Raw genomic sequence first — 23,181 nt, 5'->3', positions numbered from 1 at the left:
TTCCTGGATAGTTTTATTATAGTTCCTGGCTAGTTCCTGGCCAGTTCTAATATAATTCCTGGTCAGTTCTATTATAGTTCCTGGCTAGTTCCCGGCCAGTTCTATTATAGTTCCTGGCTAGTTCCCAGCCAGTTCTACTATAGTTACTGGCTAGTTCCCGGCTAGTTCCTGGTCAGTTCTATTATAGTTCCTGGCTAGTTCCTGGCCACTTCTATTATAGTTCATGGCTAGTTCCTGGCTAGTTCCTGGTTAGTTCTATTGTAGTTCCTGGCTAGTTCCTGGCCAGTTCTAATATAATTCCTGGTCAGTTCTATTATAGTTCCTGGCTAGTTCCCGGCCAGTTCTATTATAGTTCCTGGCTAGTTCCTGGCCAGTTCTAATATAATTCCTGGTTAGTTCTATTATAGTTCCTGGCTAGTTCCCGGCCAGTTCTACTATAGTTCCTGGCTAGTTCCCGGCTTGTTCCTGGTCAGTTCTATTATAGTTCCTGGCTAGTTCCTGCCGACTTCTATTATAGTTCCTGGCTAGTTCCTGGCTAGTTCCTGGTCAGTTCTATTATAGTTCCTGGCTAGTTCCTGGCCACTTCTATTATAGTTCCTGGCCACTTCTATTATAGTTCCTGGCTAGTTCCTGGTCAGTTCTATTATAGTTCCTGGCTAGTTCCCGGCCAGTTCTATTATAGGTCCTGGCTAGTTCCCAGCCAGTTCTACTATAGTTCCTGGCTAGTTCACGGCTAGTTCCTGGCCAGTTCTATTATAGTTCCTGGCTAGTTCCCAGCCAGTTCTATTATAGTTCCTGGCTAGTTCCTGGCCAGTTCGAATATAGCTCCTGGCTAGTTCCTGGCTAGTTCTATTATAGTTCCTGGCTAGTTCCTGGCCAGTTCTATTATAGTTCCTGGCTAGTTCCTGGCTAGTTCCTGGCAGTTTCTATTATAGTTCCTGGCTAGTTCCTGGCCTCTTCTATTATAGTTCCTGGCTAGTTCCCAGCCAGTTCTATTATAGTTCCTGGCTAGTTCCTGGCCAGTTCGAATATAGCTCCTGGCTAGTTCCTGGCTAGTTCTATTATAGTTCCTGGCTAGTTCCTGGCCAGTTCTATTATAGTTCCTGGCTAGTTCCTGGCTAGTTCCTGGCAGGTTCTATTATAGTTCCTGGCTAGTTCCTGGCCTCTTCTATTATAGTTCCTGGCCAGTTCCCGGGCCAGTTCTAATATAGTTCCTGGCTAGTTCCTGGCAGGTTCTATTATAGTTCCTGGCTAGTTCCCAGCCAGTTCTACTATAGTTACTGGCTAGTTCCCGGCTAGTTCCTGGTCAGTTCTATTATAGTTCCTGGCTAGTTCCTGGCCACTTCTATTATAGTTCCTGGCTAGTTCCTGGCTAGTTCATGGTTAGTTCTATTGTAGTTCCTGGCTAGTTCCTGGCCAGTTCTAATATAATTCCTGGTCAGTTCTATTATAGTTCCTGGCTAGTTCCCGGCCAGTTCTATTATAGTTCCTGGCTAGTTCCTGGCCAGTTCTAATATAATTCCTGGTTAGTTCTATTATAGTTCCTGGCTAGTTCCCGGCCAGTTCTACTATAGTTCCTGGCTAGTTCCCGGCTTGTTCCTGGTCAGTTCTATTATAGTTCCTGGCTAGTTCCTGCCGACTTCTATTATAGTTCCTGGCTAGTTCCTGGCTAGTTCCTGGTCAGTTCTATTATAGTTTCCGGCTAGTTCCTGGCCAGTTCTATTATAGTTCCTGGCTAGTTCCTGGCCACTTCTATTATAGTTCCTGGCCACTTCTATTATAGTTCCTGGCTAGTTCCTGGTCAGTTCTATTATAGTTCCTGGCTAGTTCCCGGCCAGTTCTATTATAGTTCCTGGCTAGTTCCCAGCCAGTTCTACTATAGTTCCTGGCTAGTTCCTGGCCAGTTCGAATATAGCTCCTGGCTAGTTCCTGGCTAGTTCTATTATAGTTCCTGGCTAGTTCCTGGCCAGTTCTATTATAGTTCCTGGCTAGTTCCTGGCTAGTTCCTGGCAGGTTCTATTATAGTTCCTGGCTAGTTCCTGGCCTCTTCTATTATAGTTCCTGGCCAGTTCCCGGGCCAGTTCTATTATAGTTCCTGGCTAGTTCCTGGCTAGTTCTATTATAGTTCCTGTCTAGTTCCTGGCCAGTTCTAATATAGTTCCTGGCTAGTTCCTGGCAGGTTCTATTATAGTTCCTGGCTAGTTCCTGGCCTCTTCTATTATAGTTCCTGGCCAGTTCCCGGGCCAGTTCTATTATAGTTCCTGGCTAGTTCCTGGCTAGTTCTATTATAGTTCCTGTCTAGTTCCTGGCCAGTTCTAATATAGTTCCTGGCTAGTTCCTGGCAGGTTCTATTTTAGTTCCTGGCTAGTTCCTGGCTAGTTCCCGGCCAGTTCTATTATAGTTCCTGGCTTGTTCCCAGCCAGTTCTACTATAGTTCCTGGCTAGTTCACGGCTAGTTCCTGGCCAGTTCTATTATAGTTCCTGGCTAGTTCCTGGCCAGTTCTAATATAGCTCCTGGCTAGTTCCTGGCTAGTTCTATTATAGTTCCTGGCTAGTTCCTGGCCAGTTCTATTATAGTTCCTGGCTAGTTCCTGGCTAGTTCCTGGCAGGTTCTATTATAGTTCCTGGCTAGTTCCTGGCCTCTTCTATTATAGTTCCTGGCCAGTTCCCGGGCCAGTTCTATTATAGTTCATGGCCAGTTCCCGGGCCAGTTCTATTATAGTTCCTGGCTAGTTCCTGGCTAGTTCTATTATAGTTCCTGGCTAGTTCCTGGCCAGTTCTAATATAGTTCCTGGCTAGTTCCTGGCAGGTTCTATTATAGTTCCTGGCTAGTTCCTGTCTAGTTCCTGGTCAGTTCTATTATAGTTCCTGGCTAGTTCCTTTGTGTGAGGCTTTGTGTGATTCACAATGTCAAAAGGTTGGAAAATCACTGAACTACACTCAACCTGATATCACAGTGACCAGGCTGAATGCACTACCTAGCAGTTTGGCCTCCTTGTAAAACTACCAGAGAATGTCCCCAATCAGTGCAGTTTACTACATTGTTAATAGATGATTAGCTATGTGTGCTAGCCGCTGCAAATGGCCCTGGCACTGGTTCAGATGTTTTCATTAGCATCTGGAGAGCATCCAGAAACTCCTCTGCTCAGGGAACTGACCGCTCTCGTGCTAAAGCCACTTTGATCACACAGACACACTCCCGCATGTATAAACACAAATCCACGCACACACACACACACACACACACACACACACACACACACACACACACACACACACACACACACACACACACACACAGACACACACACACACACACACACACACACACACACACACACAAACAGATGTGTCGGACAGAAAGTCCACAAGGCTAGTGATGGAGAAAAGGTGGAAAGGGGGATCCAGGAAAAACAAAGAGACATTATGAGACAGAGCATGGCTGTATGAGACAGAGCATGGCTGTATGAGACAGAGCATGGCTGTATGAGAAAGAGCATGGCTGTATGAGAAAGAGCATGGCTGTATGAGACAGACAATGGCTGTATGAGACAGAGCATGGCTGTATGAGACAGAGCATGGCTGTATGAGACAGAGAATGGCTGGTTGAGACAGAGCATGGCTGTATGAGACAGAGAATGGCTGTATGAGAAAGAGCATGGCTGTATGAGACAGAGCATGGCTGTATGAGACAGAGCATGGCTGTATGAGAAAGAGCATGGTTGAATGAGACAGAGCATGGCTGTATGAGAAAGAGCATGGCTGTATGAGACAGAGAATGGCTGCATGAGAAAGAGCATGGCTGTATGAGACAGAGCCTGGCTGTATGAGAAAGAGCATGGTTGAATGAGACAGAGCATGGCTGTATGAGAAAGAGCATGGCTGTATGAGACAGAGAATGGCTGTATGAGAAAGAGCATGGCTGTATGAGACAGAGCATGGTTGTATGAGACAGAGCATGGCTGTATGAGACAGAGCATAGCTGTATGAGACAGAGCATAGCTGTATGAGACAGAACATGGCTGTATGAGACAGAGCATAGCTGTATGAGACAGAGCATAGCTGTATGAGAAAGAGCATGGCTGTATGAGACAGAGCAGGGCTGTATGAGACAGAGCATGGCTGTTTGAGGGATTGAATGTTGTTTACCATTTCTCTCTATGAGGGATTGAATGGTGTTTACCATCTCTCTATGAGGGATTGAATGTTGTTTACCATCTCTCTATGAGGGATTGAATGGTGTTTACCATCTCTCTATGAGGGATTGAATGGTGTTTACCATCTCTCTATGAGGGATTGAATGGTGTTTACCATCTCTCTATGAGGGATTGAATGGTGTTTACCATCTCTCTATGAGGGATTGAATGGTGTTTACCATCTCTCTATGAGGGATTGAATGGTGTTTACCATCTCTCTATGAGGGATTGAATGGTGTTTACCATCTCTCAGTGAGGGATTTGTGTGTGTGTGTGTGGGGGGGTGGGGGTTTAATGCGTGTGGTTGTCTTCTGTGTAAAGGTGTGCATGAGGTTGTGTGTTTGTTTGTGTGTGTGTGTGTGCGTGTGCGTATGCGTGTGCGTGTGTTTGTGTGTAAGTGTGTATGTGTGTATGTGTGTAAGTGTGTAAGTGTGTGTTTTGTATGTGTGTAAGTGTGTGTTTCAACTAATCTGAATTCTAGCCCTTTGATTCTGCTCGTGGTAGAGAGGTTGAGAAAGGTGACGGAAGACATCTAATCTTTCAATGGGACGGCAATGAACCGCCATGTGTCTTCCATACACACCGGCACACATACAAAGAGTATTTTTTAAATAATCTTATGGGGACACACCCTAACCACTAACCCTTACCCTAAACTGAACCTTAACCCTAACCCTAAATATAATTATAACCCTAAAACTAACCATAAATCTAACCTTAACACTAATTCTACCTTAAAACTAAACCCCTTAGAAATAGCATTTGACCTTTTTGGGGACAAAATGTCCCCAGTTGGTCAAAAAAAAAGAGTTTACTATCCTTGTGGGGACTGCTGGTCCCCTCGAGTATAGTTCAACACGTCCCCATATGCACACACACATGCACACGCGCACACGCACGCACAGACACAGACACACACACACACACACAGACTACCCCCTCTCCCTGCCTGAGAGATGGAAAACACCACTCAACACACACACACAGTTTCCCCATACCTGTAGCCAGGTAGATGATGTGGAACAGCATGTCTTTGCCCTGCACCACATCCACAGCTACGTGGGAGAAGCGAACGTCGTCCTCCATGAAGTAAGGGACAGGCTGGACCGGCTGGATCACCTCGTTCATCAGCAGGAACTTCTGGGCATCCTGCAGGTTCCTCTCTGTCAGGTTCAAATAGGAACCATAATCTATGGTACCACACTGGAGACATGGAGACATTGATAAGGAATCATCTTGATAAGGAGTCATCTTGATAAGGAGAAAAATTGATAAGGAATATTATTGATAAGGAGACATATTGATAAGGAATATTATTGATAAGGAGACATATTGATAAGGAGTCATCTTGATAAGGAGACATATTGATAAGGAGCCATATTGATAAGGATTCATCTTGATAAGGAGTCATCTTGATAAGGAGTATTATTGATAAGGAGACATATGACTAAGAACACATTGATAAGGAGACATACTTTATTAATAAGAAGGCATATTGATAAGGATGCATGTTAATAAGGAGAGATATTATAAGGATATGTATTAATAAGGAGACATATTGATAAGGATACATATTAATAAGGATACATATTAATAAGGAGAGATATTATAAGGATATGTAATGATAAGGAGACATATCGATAAGGAGACATATTGATGAGGAGACTTTAATAAGGAGGCATATCAATAAGGAGGCATATTGATAAGGAGTCATATTGACAAGGAGAGATATTATAAGGATATGTATTGATAAGGATTGATAAGGAGACTTTAATAAGGAGGCATATCAATAAGGAGACATATTGATAAGGAGACATATCGATAAGGAGATATATTGATAAGGAGACATATTGAAAAGGAGAAATATCAATGCACAGACGCACAGAGAACAGAAAACTATTTACACAAACTGGCTGATTTTCATCAGCCCCAAACACAACTAGAGGTGTTCATCATAATGATACATAACAAACCCTAATTCACCATCTTGGGTAAAGGCAAAGACCAAGAAGTCAGAATAACTTTTCTTAAATTTATCCATAATGGAAAGAAAATGTCATTCATTGTTATTTACATCTTCAAATTCATATGTTCCTACGTTTTCTGATTATCAGAACAGACTATTGTTAGAATTAACTGAATTCCATCTGGTTATTTGGACAGATATGAATGCCATTTTGGACATGCGGGACAAATCTAGCAAGACCAACTGCAATCCACACACAACCATGGGTCTCCAGTATATACTCTCTGATTACAACCTCATTGATGCCTGGCGAGTACATAATCCTTATTAAGCAAAAGAGTACACTTTCTACTAAAACATTCTCACAAATGGATTTCATTATATTATCTTCACCTCTAAAAAAAACAACATATCAGCTTGTCTGACCACCATGCTTACTACTGCCAACTTCAAATGTCCGAATCTCCTAAAAGTGTCACACCCTGACCATAGTTTGCTTTGTATGTTTCTATGTTTTGGTTGGTCAGGGTGTGAGCTGTTTGGCATTCTATGTTACATGTCTAGTTTGTCTAGTTCTATGTTTGGCCTGATATGGTTCTCAATCAGAGGCAGGTGTTCGTCATTGTCTCTGATTGGGAACCATATTTAGGTAGCCTGTTTGGTGTTGGGTTTTGTGGGTGATTGTCCTTAGTGTCTTGATGTCCTTGTTCCTGTCTCTGTGTTACTTTGCACCAGTATTAGGCTGTTTCGGTTTTCGTGTTGCGTTTATTTGTTTTTGAATTTGATCGTGTTTACTTTGTCCTATTAAACATGGATCGCTATAGCCACGCCGCATTTTGGTCTGACTCTCTTTCACATAAATAAAACCGTGACAAAAAGAGCCACATTATGGAGGTTCAACACTTCATTACTACAAAATCCTATACTCTGAGATCAATTTGAAATTGAACTAAATACATTTATAATGATTAATACAAATTCAGTCGATGACCCCCGGATTCAATGGGATGCAACTAAAGTGTTTTAGAAAAAATAATAATGCAACTGCATTTGCATCTGGGTTGAATAAATCACAAGTAAAGAAGATTTCAGATTTGTAAATGTTGTTAACTGTATTAGAGTGTTCTCGACAACCATTCTTGTCAGACTAGGTAGCTATTACTCTTTCTAAAGTCAAGACAGAACTTAATTTATTGATAAGACGGAGAGCAGAATTTACCATCCATTGAGTTAGATTCAACCATTACTTTCATGGTGATCGTCCCAGTCGTTCGCTGGCCAACGTGCTACAAAGTAATGATCAATTAGCTGACACAGCAACTATTGAATCTGAAACAGGGGAATTACTATCAGAACCCAAATTCAATCCAGGTTTCTCCCACTTCTTTAAAGATTTGTACACTTCTTTGTAATTCCACACCAAGCCAGACTAAGTCCTTTCTTAAGATAATTAAGAGAGAAAAAGCCACCTCGCTGGGAGCACAAATCTCTCTTTAATGAACTCAAAAGGGCATTGGATAGAATAAAGGCAAATTGCCTGGACGATATTCCTCCTGAGGTCTATTGAACATTTTGGAATCTGTTAGGTCCACTATTGCATGAAATGACTAATACAGACGTTCACAAAGGTTCATCTGGGAGAGATGTGAATACAGCACTAATTTGGCTTTTATATATAAAAACAGGTAAAGATTCCACACAGTGTTCTCACTACCCCCTATCTTTAATAAACACAGATATTAATCTGTTTTTTTTGTTTTGATGTTGTCGTCCTGTCTTGAGACTTACTTAGCAAAATTGATGGACCAAAGCGGGATTGTTAAAAAGCGTTTATCCTCCGTCGACTATTACGGCTGTGTCCCAATCCAAAGGCTACTGCCTTCCTGGCACCAAAGGCACCTACCTTAGAAGTTAGCACATCTCCAGTAGGTACAGTGCCTTGCGAAAGTATTCGCCCCCTTGAACTTTGCGACCTTTTGCCACATTTCAGGCTTCAAACATAAAGATATAAAACTGTATTTTTTTGTGAAGAATCAACAACAAGTGGGACACAATCATGAAGTGGAACGACATTTATTGGATATTTCAAACTTTTTTAACAAATCAGAAACTGAAAAATTGGGCGTGCAAAATTATTCAGCCCCCTTAAGTTAATACTTTGTAGCGCCACCTTTTACTGTGATTACAGCTGTAAGTCGCTTGGGGTATGTCTCTATCAGTTTTGCACATCGAGAGACTGAATTTTTTTCCAATTCCTCCTTGCAAAACAGCTCGAGCTCAGTGAGGTTGGATGGAGAGCATTTGTGAACAGCAGTTTTCAGGTCTTTCCACAGATTCTCGATTGGATTCAGGTCTGGACTTTGACTTGGCCATTCTAACACCTGGATATGTTTATTTTTGAACCATTCCATTGTAGATTTTGCTGTATGTTTTGGATCATTGTCTTGTTGGAAGACAAATCTCCGTCCCAGTCTCAGGTCTTTTGCAGACTCCATCAGGTTTTCTTCCAGAATGGTCCTGTATTTGGCTCCATCCATCTTCCCATCAATTTTAACCATCTTCCCTGTCCCTGCTGAAGAAAAGCAGGCCCAAACCATGATGCTGCCACCACCATGTTTGACAGTGGGGATGGTGTGTTCAGCTGTGTTGCTTTTACGCCAAACATAACGTTTTGCATTGTTGCCAAAAAGTTCAATTTTGGTTTCATCTGACCAGAGCACCTTCTTCCACATGTTTGGTGTGTCTCCCAGGTGGCTTGTGGCAAACTTTAAACAACACTTTTTATGGATATCTTTAAGAAATGGCTTTCTTCTTGCCACTCTTCCATAAAGGCCAGATTTGTGCAATATACGACTGATTGTTGTCCTATGGACAGAGTCTCCCACCTCAGCTGTAGATCTCTGCAGTTCATCCAGAGTGATCGTGGGCCTCTTGGCTGCATCTCTGATCAATCTTCTCCTTGTATGAGCTGAAAGTTTAGAGGGACGGCCAGTTCTTGGTAGATTTGCAGTGGTCTGATACTCCTTCCATTTCAATATTATCGTTTGCACAGTGCTCCTTGGGATGTTTAAAGCTTGGGAAATCTTTTTGTATCCAAATCCGGCTTTAAACTTCTTCACAACAGTATCTCGGACCTGCCTGGTGTGTTCCTTGTTCTTCATGATGCTCTCTGCGCTTTTAACGGACCTCTGAGACTATCACAGTGCAGGTGCATTTATACGGAGACTTGATTACACACAGGTGGATTGTATTTATCATCATTAGTCATTTAGGTCAACATTGGATCATTCAGAGATCCTCACTGAACTTCTGGAGAGAGTTTGCTGCACTGAAAGTAAAGGGGCTGAATAATTTTGCACGCCCAATCTTTCAGTTTTTGATTTGTTAAAAAAGTTTGAAATATCCAATAAATGTCGTTCCACTTCATGATTGTGTCCCACTTGTTGTTGATTCTTCACAAAAAAATACAGTTTTATATCTTTATGTTTGAAGCCTGAAATGTGGCAAAAGGTCGCAAAGTTCAAGGGGGCCGAATACTTTCGCAAGGCACTGTAACTGCCAATTGGGATTCAGCCACAGGGGACAACGCATTCACATTCCACTGAGCCGAGAGCCGTTTGTTTACATTGTAGACACCGTGGCAGTGTGAGCAACTAGTGCTAGCAATTCAGTGAATAACTATCCAAAATGGAAATATCTGACATGGATAACAAGTTAACAAGTAAAATAATCGTTGTCCTCAGTGCCTGTCCATGAATGAAGTTGACACCGCCCAGAATAATTATCCTATGGTATAGTTCCTCCTCTCATATAATGCTCGGTCGGCTGCTCCATTGTTGAGGACAGTCGTGCTTTTGCATGCACTATACGTACACTATACGATTTTTGGGGAGATCCTTTTTTTTTTCTTTCACAGTATGTTTAAGAAAGATTATTAGCGGTGTTTCACTGTGAGATTAATATTGCATTAGAGCTGCTAATGTTTTTCTTTAATGATTAATTCACACAACTATCACACCCGTGCATATTGTGAAATCAAAATCAAATCAAATTGTATTAGTCACAGGCGCTGAATACAACAGGTGTAGTAGACCTTATAGTGAAATGCTTACTTGCAAGCCCTTAACCAACAATGCAGATGAAAAAATACGAAAGTAGTAAAGTAGTTAAAGAGCAGCAGTAAAATAACAATAGCGAGACTATATACAGGGTGTTACGGTACAGAGTCAATGTGGAGGCTATATGCAGGGTGTTACGGTACAGAGTCAATGTGGAGGCTATATACAGGGTGTTACGGTACAGAGTCAATGTGGACACTATATGCAGGGTGTTACGGTACAGAGTCAATGTGGAGGCTATATACAGGGTGTTACGGTACAGAGTCAATGTGGAGACTATATGCAGGGTGTTACGGTACAGAGTCAATGTGGAGGCTATATACAGGGTGTTACGGTACAGAGTCAACGTGGAGACTATACACAGGGGGTACCGGTACAGAGTCAATGTGAAGACTATATACAGGGTGTTACGGTACAGAGTCAATGTGGAGACTATATGCAGGGTGTTACGGTACAGAGTCAATGTGGAGGCTATATACAGGGTGTTACAGTACAGAGTCAATGTGGAGACTATATACAGGGTGTTACGGTACAGAGTCAATGTGGAGGCTATATACAGGGGGTACCGGTACAGAGTCAATGTGGAGACTATATACAGGGTGTTACGGTACAGAGTCAATGTGGAGACTATATACAGGGTGTTACAGTACAGAGTCAATGTGGAAGCTATATACAGGATGTTACGGTACAGAGTCAATGTGGAGACTATATACAGGGTGTTACGGTACAGAGTCAATGTGGAGACTATATACAGGGGGTACCGGTACAGAGTCAATGTGGAGACTATATACAGGGTGTTACGGTACAGAGTCAATGTGGAGACTATATACAGGGTGTTACGGTACAGAGTCAATGTGGAGACTATATACAGGGGGTACCAGTACAGAGTAAACGTGGAGGCTATATACAGGGGGTACTGGTACAGAGTCAATGTGGAGACTATATGAAGGGTGTTAAGGTACAGAGACAATGTGTGGGGGCACAGGTTAGTCGAGGTAGTTGAGGGAGTATGTAGTTATTAAAGTGACTATGCATAGATGATAACAGAGAGTAGGTGGGGGGCAATGCAAATAGTCTGGGTAGCCATTTGATTAGATATTCAGGAGTCTTATGGCTTGGGGGTAGAAGCTGTTTAGAAGTCTCTTGAACTTAGACTTGGCGCTCCGGTACCGCTTGCCGTGCGGTAGCAGAGAGAACAGTCTATGACTAGGATGGCTGGAGTATTTGACAATTCTTAGGGCCTTCCTCTGACACCATCTGGTATAGAGGTCCTGGATGGCAGGAAGCTTGGCCCAAGTGATGTACTGTACTGGGCCGTATGCACTACCCTCTGTAGTGCATTGTGGTCGGAGGCCGAGCAGGTGCCATACCAGGCAATGATACAACCAGTCAGGATGCTCTCGATGTTGCAGCTGTAGAACCTTTTGAGGATATGAGGAGCCATGCCAAATCTTTTCAGTCTCCTGAGGGGAATAGGTTTTGTCGTGCCCTCTTCACGACTGTCTTGGTGTGCTTGGACCATGTCAGTTTGTTGGTGATGTGGACAGGTCCATGAGAATGGTGGCGTGCTCGGTCCTCTTTTTCCTGTAGTCCACAATCATCGCCTTAGTCTTGATCACGTTGAGGGAGATGGTGTTGAAGTCGTGCCTGGCAGTGCAGTCATGAGTGAACAGGGAGTATCACCTTTCAATATTAGTTATCAACGAATACACAACTGAACATCAGTGTAATGGCTCACATCAACACCATTATCCCAGAAACCCTAGACCAACTCCAATTTGCATACAGATCCACAGATGAAGCAATCTCTATTGCACTCCACACTGCCCTTTCCCACCTGGACAAAAGGAACACCTATGTGAGAATGCTGTTCATTGACGACAGCTCAGCGTTCAACACCATAATGCCATACATTTTATCTCTTATTCTTATTCATATCTTTTTTAAACTGCACTGTTGGTTAGGGGCTTGAAAGTAAGCATTTCACTGTAAGGTTGTATTTGGCGCATGTGACTAACAAAATTTGACTTGACTAGATAAGGCCTAGGCTACCTCATCTTAATGTAAGCTAAATGCATTGGATGCAAAACAAATACTGACATGTGATAAAGAATAACATATCCGATATAATTACATTACCAGTCAAAAGTTTGGACACACCTACTCATTCAAGGGTTTTTCTTAAATTTTTACTATTTTCTGCATTTTAGAATAATAGTGAAGACATAAAAAGTGTGAAATAACACATATGGAATCTTGCAGTAACCACCATAATGTTGCCTTGATGACAGCTTTGCACACTCTCTCAACCAGCTTCACCTGGAAGGCTTTTCTAACAGTCTTGAAGAACTTCCCACATATGCTGAGCACTTGTGGGCTGGTTTTCTTTCGCTCTGCGGTCCAACTCATCCCAAACCATCTCAATTGGGTTGAGGTCGGTGATTGTGGAGGCCAGGTCATCTGATGCAGCATTCCATCACTCTCCTTCTTGATCAAATAGCCCTTACAAAGCCTGGAGGTGTGTTGGGTCACTGTCCTGTTGAAAAACAAATGATAGTTCCACTAAGTGCAAACCAGATGGGATGGCGAATCGCTGCAGAATGCTGTGGTAGCCATGCTGGTAAAGTGAGCCTTGAATTCTAAATAAATCACTGACATGGCCACCAGCATAGCACCACACACCATCACACCTCCTCCTCCATGTTTCACAGTGGGAACCTCTGTGGTAGCAGAATTACAAGATGATGTTATGTTTATGCACCAAATTGTTGTTTAATGAAATAGAGTAAGGTTCTTAGAACTCTCTCTCTCACTTTCTGAGTTAACTGAGTGCAGTCTTTTGAAGCATGGGCTGGCAACTGATTAAGTGATGGCTTGGTGATAAGAAACTTTACAGCCACATTCGGTTCTATGATTATTGGTGCATGTGACACATAACATATGTCTCCTGTCTGACTGAGCCTGCATTCATAGATAAGATGTGGTGTGTGTGTGACTCGAGATAGAGAGAGCCTGAAGGAATAGAACAAACATCTCATTGTTTGTTCTCATCCTTCCATCTGGGAAACTTAGCCTGGAGGAGTAAAATAACACCCCCCCCCCCCCCCGTACAGATAAACGACAGGATGAACCCAGGGTGATTTATGCTGCCCTAATCTGCATGGGAGGGGTGGAGCCAGCCATGACTAAGCATTTTAAGGTTTTCTACATGAAGACCCTGTATACTATGTATGATTTTAAGCACTCGTGGTGTGGTGTCGACGGTTTCATTATTGCAATAATTAATCGATATTAGATAAATATGATTGTTTGAAGATATGACAAAGTCTCAAAAAAAATCTCACATTTGGACTCATCAGACCAAAGATTGATTTACACCGGTCTAATGTCCATTGCTTGTGTTTCTTGGCCCAACCAATTCTCTTCTTCTTATTGGTGTCCTTTAGTAGTGGTTTCTTTGCAGCAATTTGACCATGAAGGCCTGATTTACGTAGTCTCCTCTGAATAGTTTATGTTGAGATGTGTCTGTTACTTGAACTCTGTGAAACATTTATTTGGTCTACAATTTCTGAGGCTGGTAACTAATGAACTTATCCTCTGCTGCAGAAGTAACTCAGGGTCTTCTCTTCCTGTGGCGGTCCTCATCAGAGCCAGTTTCATCACAACTGCTGATGTTTTTTTTGCGACTGCACTTGAAGAAACGTTCAAAGTTCTTGGAATTTTCCGAATTGACTGACCTTCATGTCTTAAAGTAATGATGGACTGTCATTTCTCTTTGCTTATTTGAGCCGTTCTTGCCATAATATGGACTTGGTCTTTTACCAAATAGGGATATCTTCTGTATACCAACCATACCTTGTCACAACACAACTGATTGCCTCAAATGCATTAAGAAGGAAAGGATTTCCACAAATTAACAATTAACACCTGTTAATTGAAATGCATTCCAGGTGACTAACTCATGAAGCTGGTTGAGAGAATGTCAAGAGTGTGCAAAGCTGTCATGAAGGCAAGGGGTGGTTTGTTTAACACTTTTTTGGTTACTACGTGATTCCATATGTGTTATTTCATAGGTTTGATGTCTTCACTATTATTCTACAAGGTAGAAAATAGTCAAAATTAAGAAAATCCCTGGATTGAGTAGGTGTGTCCAAACTTTTGACTGGTACTGTATATAAATGCATATCAAACAGGAATTTACTGTATATTCAATCAAATAAATAGAGCAATGTAATATTATTGATTACTTTCTCTCTCCGTGTAGGGGATTGGGGCTAATGAACCGATGAACTGCTGTTACCAGATAGATGCCCAAGCCTCAAAACCAGAAACACGGGGGAGACTTCAACACATGTCATTTTTTAATAAATGTTACATTTTTTATTTGTTTTCCTGTATCTGTACATGAGCCCTTAACACACAGTCCATTGTAAAAAATAGTTAATTCCCAAGTGAGGGACATAACACAGAGATGAACCTCTAGCATTCATAAGCTTGTTAAGTACATGAGGGCAAATGCAGTCATGACAGCTACATGTTTTTTTAAACATAGGACAGGAGTTTACAGGTTTTTGTTCCAGCCCTTCACTAACGCTTCATTTAACTAAATGTGGTCTAAATTGAAGACCTGCACACAGTGCAATCCGCTGGGATAAAAAAAAAAAATGTATTTAAAAAAATCTGTATTTTAGAATGAGCCTAATAAATGACAATGTCCTGACATATCTGCATCATAAACAATAACATGGTTGAATCTATTTCTATTTAACATTCATTAAGATGTTGCATACTCCTTAATAAAATCCTGAGATATGGTTATCCTGTGGGCTGGGAGGTACCCAACAAGTTCAATACATCTGCAGGGTGTCGGGGTGAGATGTCCTACAACCTGGAACAAGCAGAGACGATGGGGGAGTCAGTAACCACTGCTCGAATTTCAGTACTGGTTCATGTTGTCGAAGCCACAACTACCTTTAATTATGTGCGATCGTTTTGTTAACAGTTTTGCATATTTTTAGGCTTAACAGTAAGAGTAGAATAACAGCCACTAATTTTAACTAGTACCACCAAACCCAATCGTACAACACAATAGGGGAAGGGAAAGTGACAAGAAAAAGTTAGCTAACATTAGCTAAACAGACATCAACAGAATGCACAAATAACTTGGCTGGCTGGCAAGCCTAGAACAGAACACAGCTTGCTGCATTTCCAAAAATGTTCATCAGATGTTAACATTTTAAACATGTTTTACCTACAAACGAATTAGCCATCACTGTTTTCTCACGCCAAGGCAATGCAATGCGGAGAAACACAAGCTAGCAAGTTCATGCTTGCAAGTTTAAAAACTTCACAATTTATACATGGCTAAATCTACGATTAGGCCTAGTTTGCTCATTAGTTCATCTCTAAACAGCTGATAAGTACGACGAGATCGGCTTTCTAACGTTAGCTAGCTATCGCGTCCGACTTGGCAACAGGCTGATAAACAACAGTTATTCAACATTTAAAAATCATATGAAAGTTATACAGGTATGTTGAACATTTGAACATAATTTGTTTAACAAATTAATGTTATACTCACAGTTATTGCTTATTCTTCTGGATAGCCTCTCCGGGGAAGGATACATTGGATGCTGCCTTCAAAACCGCCCAAATGAAGGCGCGTTAGGAGGCACGATTTTAAGGTACCTTGGGCTTGAGACATGCCAATTTTCACATCCTGCCTCGAAATGCTGCATCATTGTCGATTGGGATACAGTCCACATATCTTAAATGCTTCATCAGAGACAACAGGGCTGTATTATCTCTCGATTCAGAAAAATATTTTGATAGACAAGAATGGTCATATTTCTGGTCTGTCTTGGAACACATGGTAAATGGCTTCAATTTCATTCATATGATTAAAATGCTATATGCCAATCCCTCAGCCATAATTATAACAGGTAATATCTGCTCTGCTCCATTCAGAATCACTAGAAGCAGCAGACAAGGCGATCCAACTTCGCCTTTGCTATTCTAATTATCCATGGAACCCCTGGCCCAGCCAATTCATCAGTCGAAAGAAATAACACCCATTTCTCTCAAATCCCTTTATCTCATTTTATCACAGATTACATTTTACTACAGTATATCTAGACAATGTATCTCAATCGATCCCTAACGCATCATACATCAATTCAGCTTAACCTCAAGTTATAAAATTCATCCAACCAAATGAGCTCTACTGCCTCTCAAGTCCTCGATGGGGGACTCCATCTCTACTTATGGAATCCCAACAATTCTCCATTTTAAATATTTGGGTGTAGATATATTTCCTTCCTTAGATAAAACCATTGGTGTCCTGGAAGAGGTGGTCTTCACTGATATATCCCTTAAGCATTGCAAACAACACTTTAGTGCTATTATTGCTCATACAATCTCTATTTGGCACAAAATTGAAAAACAATGTAAATGTGAATCAAAATGGCATGCCCACACTCCAATATTTCACAATAACGCCTTGAGATCTGGAGGGTGGCTTTTGCATCCCCCCAATGCACCAAATGTGGAATCTGCACCCTTGCCGATATAATGGACAGTACTGGTTTGAGAATATTCCAAGTTATGTAAGATACAGACACATTACCAAACAACTTTTTTTTTCTATGTTTACAACTTAGGTCAGCTATGCTGGCCTCTGGAGTCCCTTGGGGAACTCATCTACGGAACAATCCAATGATAGGGTTTATAAATAAATTATCTGGACACCCGAAAGGACTGATCTCTATAATACAGTATATATATATATATATATATATATATACAAGTATGTGGACATCCCTTCACATTTTTTGATTAATCTATGTCAGCCAGACCCATTGTGGACATGTGTATAAAATCTAGCACACAGCCATGCAATCTCCATAGACAAACATTGACAGTAGAAAGGCCTCACTGAAGATGTCAGTGACTTTCAACGTGGCACCGTCATAGGACGCCACCTTTCCGACAAGTCAGTTAGTCAAATTTCTGAGATCTGCCCCGGTCAACTGCAAGCGCTGCTATAAGTCGAAAACATTTAGGAGCAACAACGGCTCAGCCATGAAGTGGTAGGCCACACAAGCTCACAGAACGGAACGCCGAGTGCTGAAGCGCGTAGCGAGTAAAAATCGTCTGTCCTCGGTTGCAACACTCACCACTGAGTTCCAAACTGTCTCTGGAAGAAACGTCAGCACAATAACTTTTTTTCGTCAGGAGGGAGGATGTGGGCGGGCGGATGGGGACTGAGGGAGAATGGGTTAGGATTATTTTTGTATGCATTACTTTTATAAAATAAATTTGCACCTGTAAACCCCCCCTCCGCCTTCAAAAAAATAATTAAAAAATAAAAAAATAAAAAGGTGTTCACGCAAAAAAGTAAAGCATCAGTCTGTGAAACTGCCTTGATGTGTCCCCTGTGAAGTCAAGGTGAGGGGCAGAACTGTCATTTGTCCAGAAGTGTGTGTTGGTTTGTGTGTGTGTGTGTGTGTGTTTGTGTGTGAGTGACACTCATCTGTCTCTCTTATCAGCAGGAGGTGCAAGCAGGTAGGCTGATACTAACCAACGGACAGCACAGTTAAATAGTAGTAGGGTGAGTGGAAATAGGTACTTACTGTACTGTGTAGTATAGTATAATGTAGTATAGTATAGTATAGTATTGTATTGTATTGTATAGTATAACATAGTATAGTAGTGTATAGTATAGTATAGCATAGTATAATGCAGTATAGTATAGTATTGTATAGTATAGCATAGCATAGTATATTATAGTGCAGTATAGCATAGTATAGTATAGTCTAGGATAGTATAGTATATTGTAGTATAGTATAGTGTAGTATAGTATAGTATAGTGGGGTGGCAGGTAGTCTACTGGTCAGAGCTGTTTTGCAAGGAGGAATGGGAAAAAATGTCAGTCTCTCGATGTGCAAAACTGATAGAGACATACCCCAAGCGACTTACAGCTGTAATCGCAGCAAAAGGTGGCGCTACAAAGTATTAACTTAAGGGGGCTGAATAATTTTGCACGCCCAATTTTTTCAGTTTTTGATTTGTTAAAAAAGTTTGAAATATCCAATAAATGTCGTTCCACTTCATGATTGTGTCCCACATGTTGTTGATTCTTCACAAAAAAATGCAGTTTTATATCTTTATGTTTGAAGCCTGAAATGTGGAAAAAGGTCGCAAAGTTCAAGGGGGCCGAATACTTTCGCAAGGCACTGTATAAAAAATATATATAGTATGGCATGATATGGTATGGTATGATACGGTATGGTATGGTATAGCATGACATGGTATAGTACGGTATAGTATGGTATGGTAGAGTACGGTATGGTATAGTATAGTATATGGTATAGTACTGTATAGTATAGTATAGTATAGTATAGTAGGATATGGTATAGTACTGTATAGTATGATATGGTATAGCATGATATGGTCTAGTATAGTATGATATGGTATAGTATAGTATGGTATAGTATGGTATGACATAGCAAGATATGGCATGGCATGGTATGGTCTGGTATAGTATGATATAGTATGGTATGGTATAGTATGGCATAGTACTGTACAGTATGGTGTAGTATAGCATGGTATGTATAGTATCGTATGGTATAGTATGGTATGATAAAGTAGGATATGGCATGGTATGGTGTGGTATAGCATGATATGGTCTAGTATAGAATGGTATAGTAGAGTACTGCACAGTATGGTATAGTATAGTATGGTATAGTTTGGCATGGTATAGTGTAGTATGATATGGTATGGTGTGGTATAGTATGGTATGGTATAGCATGATATGGTATAGTTTTAGTATAGTATAGTATTGTATGGTATGTATGATATAGTATGGTATAGTATTGTATAGTATTGTATGGTATAGTATGCTATACACAGCTGCCATCTAGTGGCCAAAATCTAAATTGCACCTGGGCTGGAATAATACAGTATGGCCTTTCTCTTGCATTTCAAAGACGATAGTACAAAAAAAAAATGTTTTTTTCTTTGTATAATCTTTTACCAGATCTAATGTGTTATATTCTCCTACATTCACTTCACATTTCTACAAACTTCAAAGTATTTCCTTTCAAATGTTATCCAGAATATGCATATCCTTGCCTCAGGTCCTGAGCTACATCTACATTTGGGTATGGTGGTAAGGGCAACTTCTACCTGTTCCATGAAGAGAACTGTCATAGTTTATAAGGAGCAGCAACACTCCATGGAACAGCAGGTTGGTCATTTTAACGCTGTCATTGTGATGTTTTACATTTCCTGTCATTGAGTTTCATAACGTGGTGGGTCATAATTTTACAGGTTTGTAAGGTGATTGAGCGACCTGTATTAATATGTATTAAATAGAGCAAACTGTATGTGGATTCTGGGGCACAAACACAGACGACCTTACGGATGCACAAACATATTAATGCATACCCTCCATCACTTAAAATGAAATCCCACCAATGCTCATAGTGAATACCCAGAAATGCTCATAACAGGCCCATATTGGGACAGGAGATTTCCCTGTGAGCTCAGTTTGACGGCCATTTTGGAGTTCCTTACCTGAATGTCAAGGTTAGGGTTGGGGTAGGTTTATATCTACCTGAAAGTCAAGGTTAGGGTTGGGGTAGGTAAATATCTACCTGAAAGTCAAGGTTAGGGTTGGGGTAGGTAAATATCTACCTGAAAGTCAAGGTTAGGGTTGGGGTAGGTAAATATCTACCTGAAAGTCAAGGTTAGGGTTGGGGTAGGTTTATATCTACCTGAAAGTCAAGGTTAGGGTTGGGGTAGGTTTATATCTACCTGAATGTCAAGGTTAGGGTTGGGGTAGGTAAATACCTACCTGAAATTCAAGGTTAGGGTTGGGGCAGGTATATTTCTACCTGAAAGTCAAGGTTAGGGTTGGGGTAGGTAAATATCTACCTGAAAGTCAAGTTTAGGGTTGGGGTAGGTGTAAATTTACCTAAAAGTCAGGGTTAGGGTTGTAGTAGGTGTATATTTACCTGGAAGTCAGGGTTAGGGTTGGGGTAAGGTAGCCAGGCGGAGCGAGAGTTCTCCTGGTACTTGAAGGGGCCACCGAACACACGGGTGATGGCACTGAGGTTGAAGGCACACACCGCAGACGCTGCTATGCTATTCCTGTAGGGGGGAGGAGAGGGAGAGAGATGCATATCAATATGTATACAGTACCAGTCAAAAGTTTGGACACACCTACTCATTCCAGGGTTTTGCTTTATTTTTTACTATTTTCTACATTGTAGAATAATAGTGAAGAAATCAACAATATGAAATAACACATATGGAGTCATCCAGCTTAATGAGGTAGTCAGCTGAAATGCATTTCAATTAACAGGTGTGCTTTCTTAAAAGTTAACTTGGGAAATGTATTTCCTTCTTAACGTTTTAAGGCTAGGGGGCAGTATTCGGAGGTTTGGATGACTGAGGTGCACAAAGTAAACTGCCTGTTACTCAGGCCCAGAAGCTAGAATATGCATGTACATGGTAGTATTGTATAGAAAACTCTAAAGTTTCTAAAACCGATAAAATAATGTCTGTTAGTATGACAGAACTGATTTGGCAGGCGAAACCCCGAGGACAAATCCATCCAGGAATTTCTTTTTTTGAGGTCATTGGAATTTCAATGCTTTTCTATGGGAAAGTCTAATAATTAGGACCCAGATTGCAGTTCCTATGGCTTCCACTAGATGTCAACAGTCTTTAGAAATTGTTTCATGCTTTGTTTTTTGAAAAATGAAGAAGTATTCGTATTCTTTCAAAATATCCCTCAGAAGGACTCTAGTCTTTTGAGGCGCGTGAATGAGTTTGCGCTCCTCGTTCTTTTTCTCCGGTACTGAACACAGTATATTCCGTCTTACATTTTATAGATTATTTACATATTAGGGTACCTGAGGTTGGATTAGAAACGTTGTTTGAATTGTTTGGACGTAGTTTACAGGTAACTTTTTAGATTCCTTTGTAGGCATGTTGGGCGAGAACAGGTGGATTTCTGAATCAAACGCGCCAAATAAACTTACATTTTTGGGATATAAAGAAGGACTTTATCGAACAAAGCAACCATTCATTGTGTAACTGGGACCCATTGGATTGTAAAAAGATGAAGATCTTCAAAGGTAAGTGATTTATTTTATCGCTATTTTAGATTTTTGTGACACCTGTGCAGGTTATGAATTCGTGTTAATGCAGGAAGTGGGTGAGGCGCTGTCCTCAGACAATCAAATGTTATGCTTTCGCCGTAAAGCCTATTGTAAATCGGACAAAGCGGTTCGATTACCAAGATTCTAAACTAAATAATGGTGTATAACACTTGTATTTTGATGAATGTTTAATATTACTACTTTTGTATTTTTAATTACGCGCACTGCAATTTCACCGGATGTTGTCGAGGTGGGACGCTAGCGTCCCAATGATCTGAAAGAAGTTCATGCATTTCAGCCAATCAGTTGTGTTGTGACATGGTAGGTTTGGTATACAGAAGATGGTCCTTTACCAAATAGGGCTAAATCCATATTATGGCAAGAACAGCTCAAATAAGCAAAGAGAAACAACAGTCCATCATTACATTAAGACATGAAGGTCAGTCAATCCTGAAAAATCCAAGAACTTTGAACGTTTCTTCAAATTCATTCGCAAAAATCATCAAGAGCTATGATGAAACTGGCTCTCATGAGGAATGGACATTAGTCCTTTGGTCTGATGAGTCCAAATTTGAGGTTTTTGGTTCTAACTGCCGTGAGATGCAGAGTCGGTGAACAGACAATCTCCACATGTGTGGTTCCCACCATGAAGCATGGAGGAGGAGGTGTGATGGTGTGGGTGTGCTTTTCTGGTGAAACTGTCTTTGATTTACTTAGAATTCAAGGCGCACTTTACCAGCATGGCTACCACAGCATTCTGCAGAGATACGCCATCCCATCTGGTCTGCGCTTAGCGGGACTATCATTTGTTTTTCAACAGGACAATGACCCAACACACCTCCAGGCCGTGTAAGGGCTATTTGACCAAGAAGGAGAGTGATGGAGATGACCTAGTCTCCACAATTACCCAACCTCTACCCAATTGAGATGGTTTGGGATGAGTTGGACTGCAAATTGAAGGAAAAACAGCCAACAAGTACATGATTCCATATGTGTAATTTCATAGTTTTAATGTCTTCACCATTATTATACAATGTAGAAAATAGTAAAATAAAGAAAAACCCTTGAATGAGTCGGTGTCTCAAAACGCTTGACTGGTACTGTATATATAGTATGTATATAGAGAGAGATAGATTAAGAAGCCAACTAAGCAGACACAATGCTAGCTGACTGGTATATACCTTTATATCTGTCCCTACCAGATCGTGTCTGTGGACTCAGATCACACTGTGAGTGATGGATGGTCTAAATTGACTATACATTTAACACCGGGCTTCAATTAAGAGGTTCTGCCTCTCTGGCTAAGTGTCCAGATCGGGCCTGATGAATAGCTTTGAATTTTCAAACTGTCACTTTAACAAGAATGTGTCTTCTCTAAGATATTATAAAATAACATGAGAGAAACTAGTCTGAATCAAACTGTCAAACTAAACGTGAGTGAATGATGATAGTATAATATGACTGTTCATTATCAGCTGTACCTGAAGCATACTTCAGTGTTTTGCCCACTTCAAGGTTTATTGACCATAATACGAAAAGCCATGGAGGAACCTCTAGGCAGAGTACACAGTGGAGGCTGGTGGGATGAGCTATGAGAGGACTGGCTCATTGTAACGGCTGGAATGGAATAAATGGAACTGCATCAAACGTGTGGTTTCCATACGTTTCATGTGTTTGATACCGTTCCATTCATTCCATTACAATGAGCCTGTCCTCCTATAGCTCATCCCACC

The 23,181-nt window shown here is 41.0% G+C and overlaps 1 protein-coding gene across 4 annotated transcripts in view; it reads right to left on the bottom strand.

Annotated features, from left to right (window-relative positions):
* LOC110489566 (semaphorin-5A) overlaps window positions 1-23,181 on the bottom strand; it is a 295,669-nt gene that overhangs the window by 124,450 nt on the left and 148,038 nt on the right. For all 4 annotated transcript variants that reach the window (XR_005036038.2, XR_016486534.1, XM_036943683.2 and 1 more), the window contains exons 9-10: window positions 20,297-20,432; window positions 5,195-5,399 (exon numbers count right to left, since the gene is read on the bottom strand). Coding sequence is in view for 2 of the 4 variants with exons in the window: in XM_036943683.2 (XP_036799578.2) it covers window positions 5,195-5,399; window positions 20,297-20,432 (341 nt within the window). In the remaining 2 variants the exon portion in view is untranslated. The remainder of the gene's footprint in view (window positions 1-5,194; window positions 5,400-20,296; window positions 20,433-23,181) is intronic.

Source organism: Oncorhynchus mykiss, chromosome 15, assembly GCF_057628025.1.
Source record: "Oncorhynchus mykiss isolate SJ-2025 chromosome 15, ASM5762802v1, whole genome shotgun sequence".
Lineage (NCBI taxonomy): Eukaryota > Metazoa > Chordata > Actinopteri > Salmoniformes > Salmonidae > Oncorhynchus > Oncorhynchus mykiss.
This window is presented reverse-complemented; position numbering and strand designations above follow the sequence as displayed.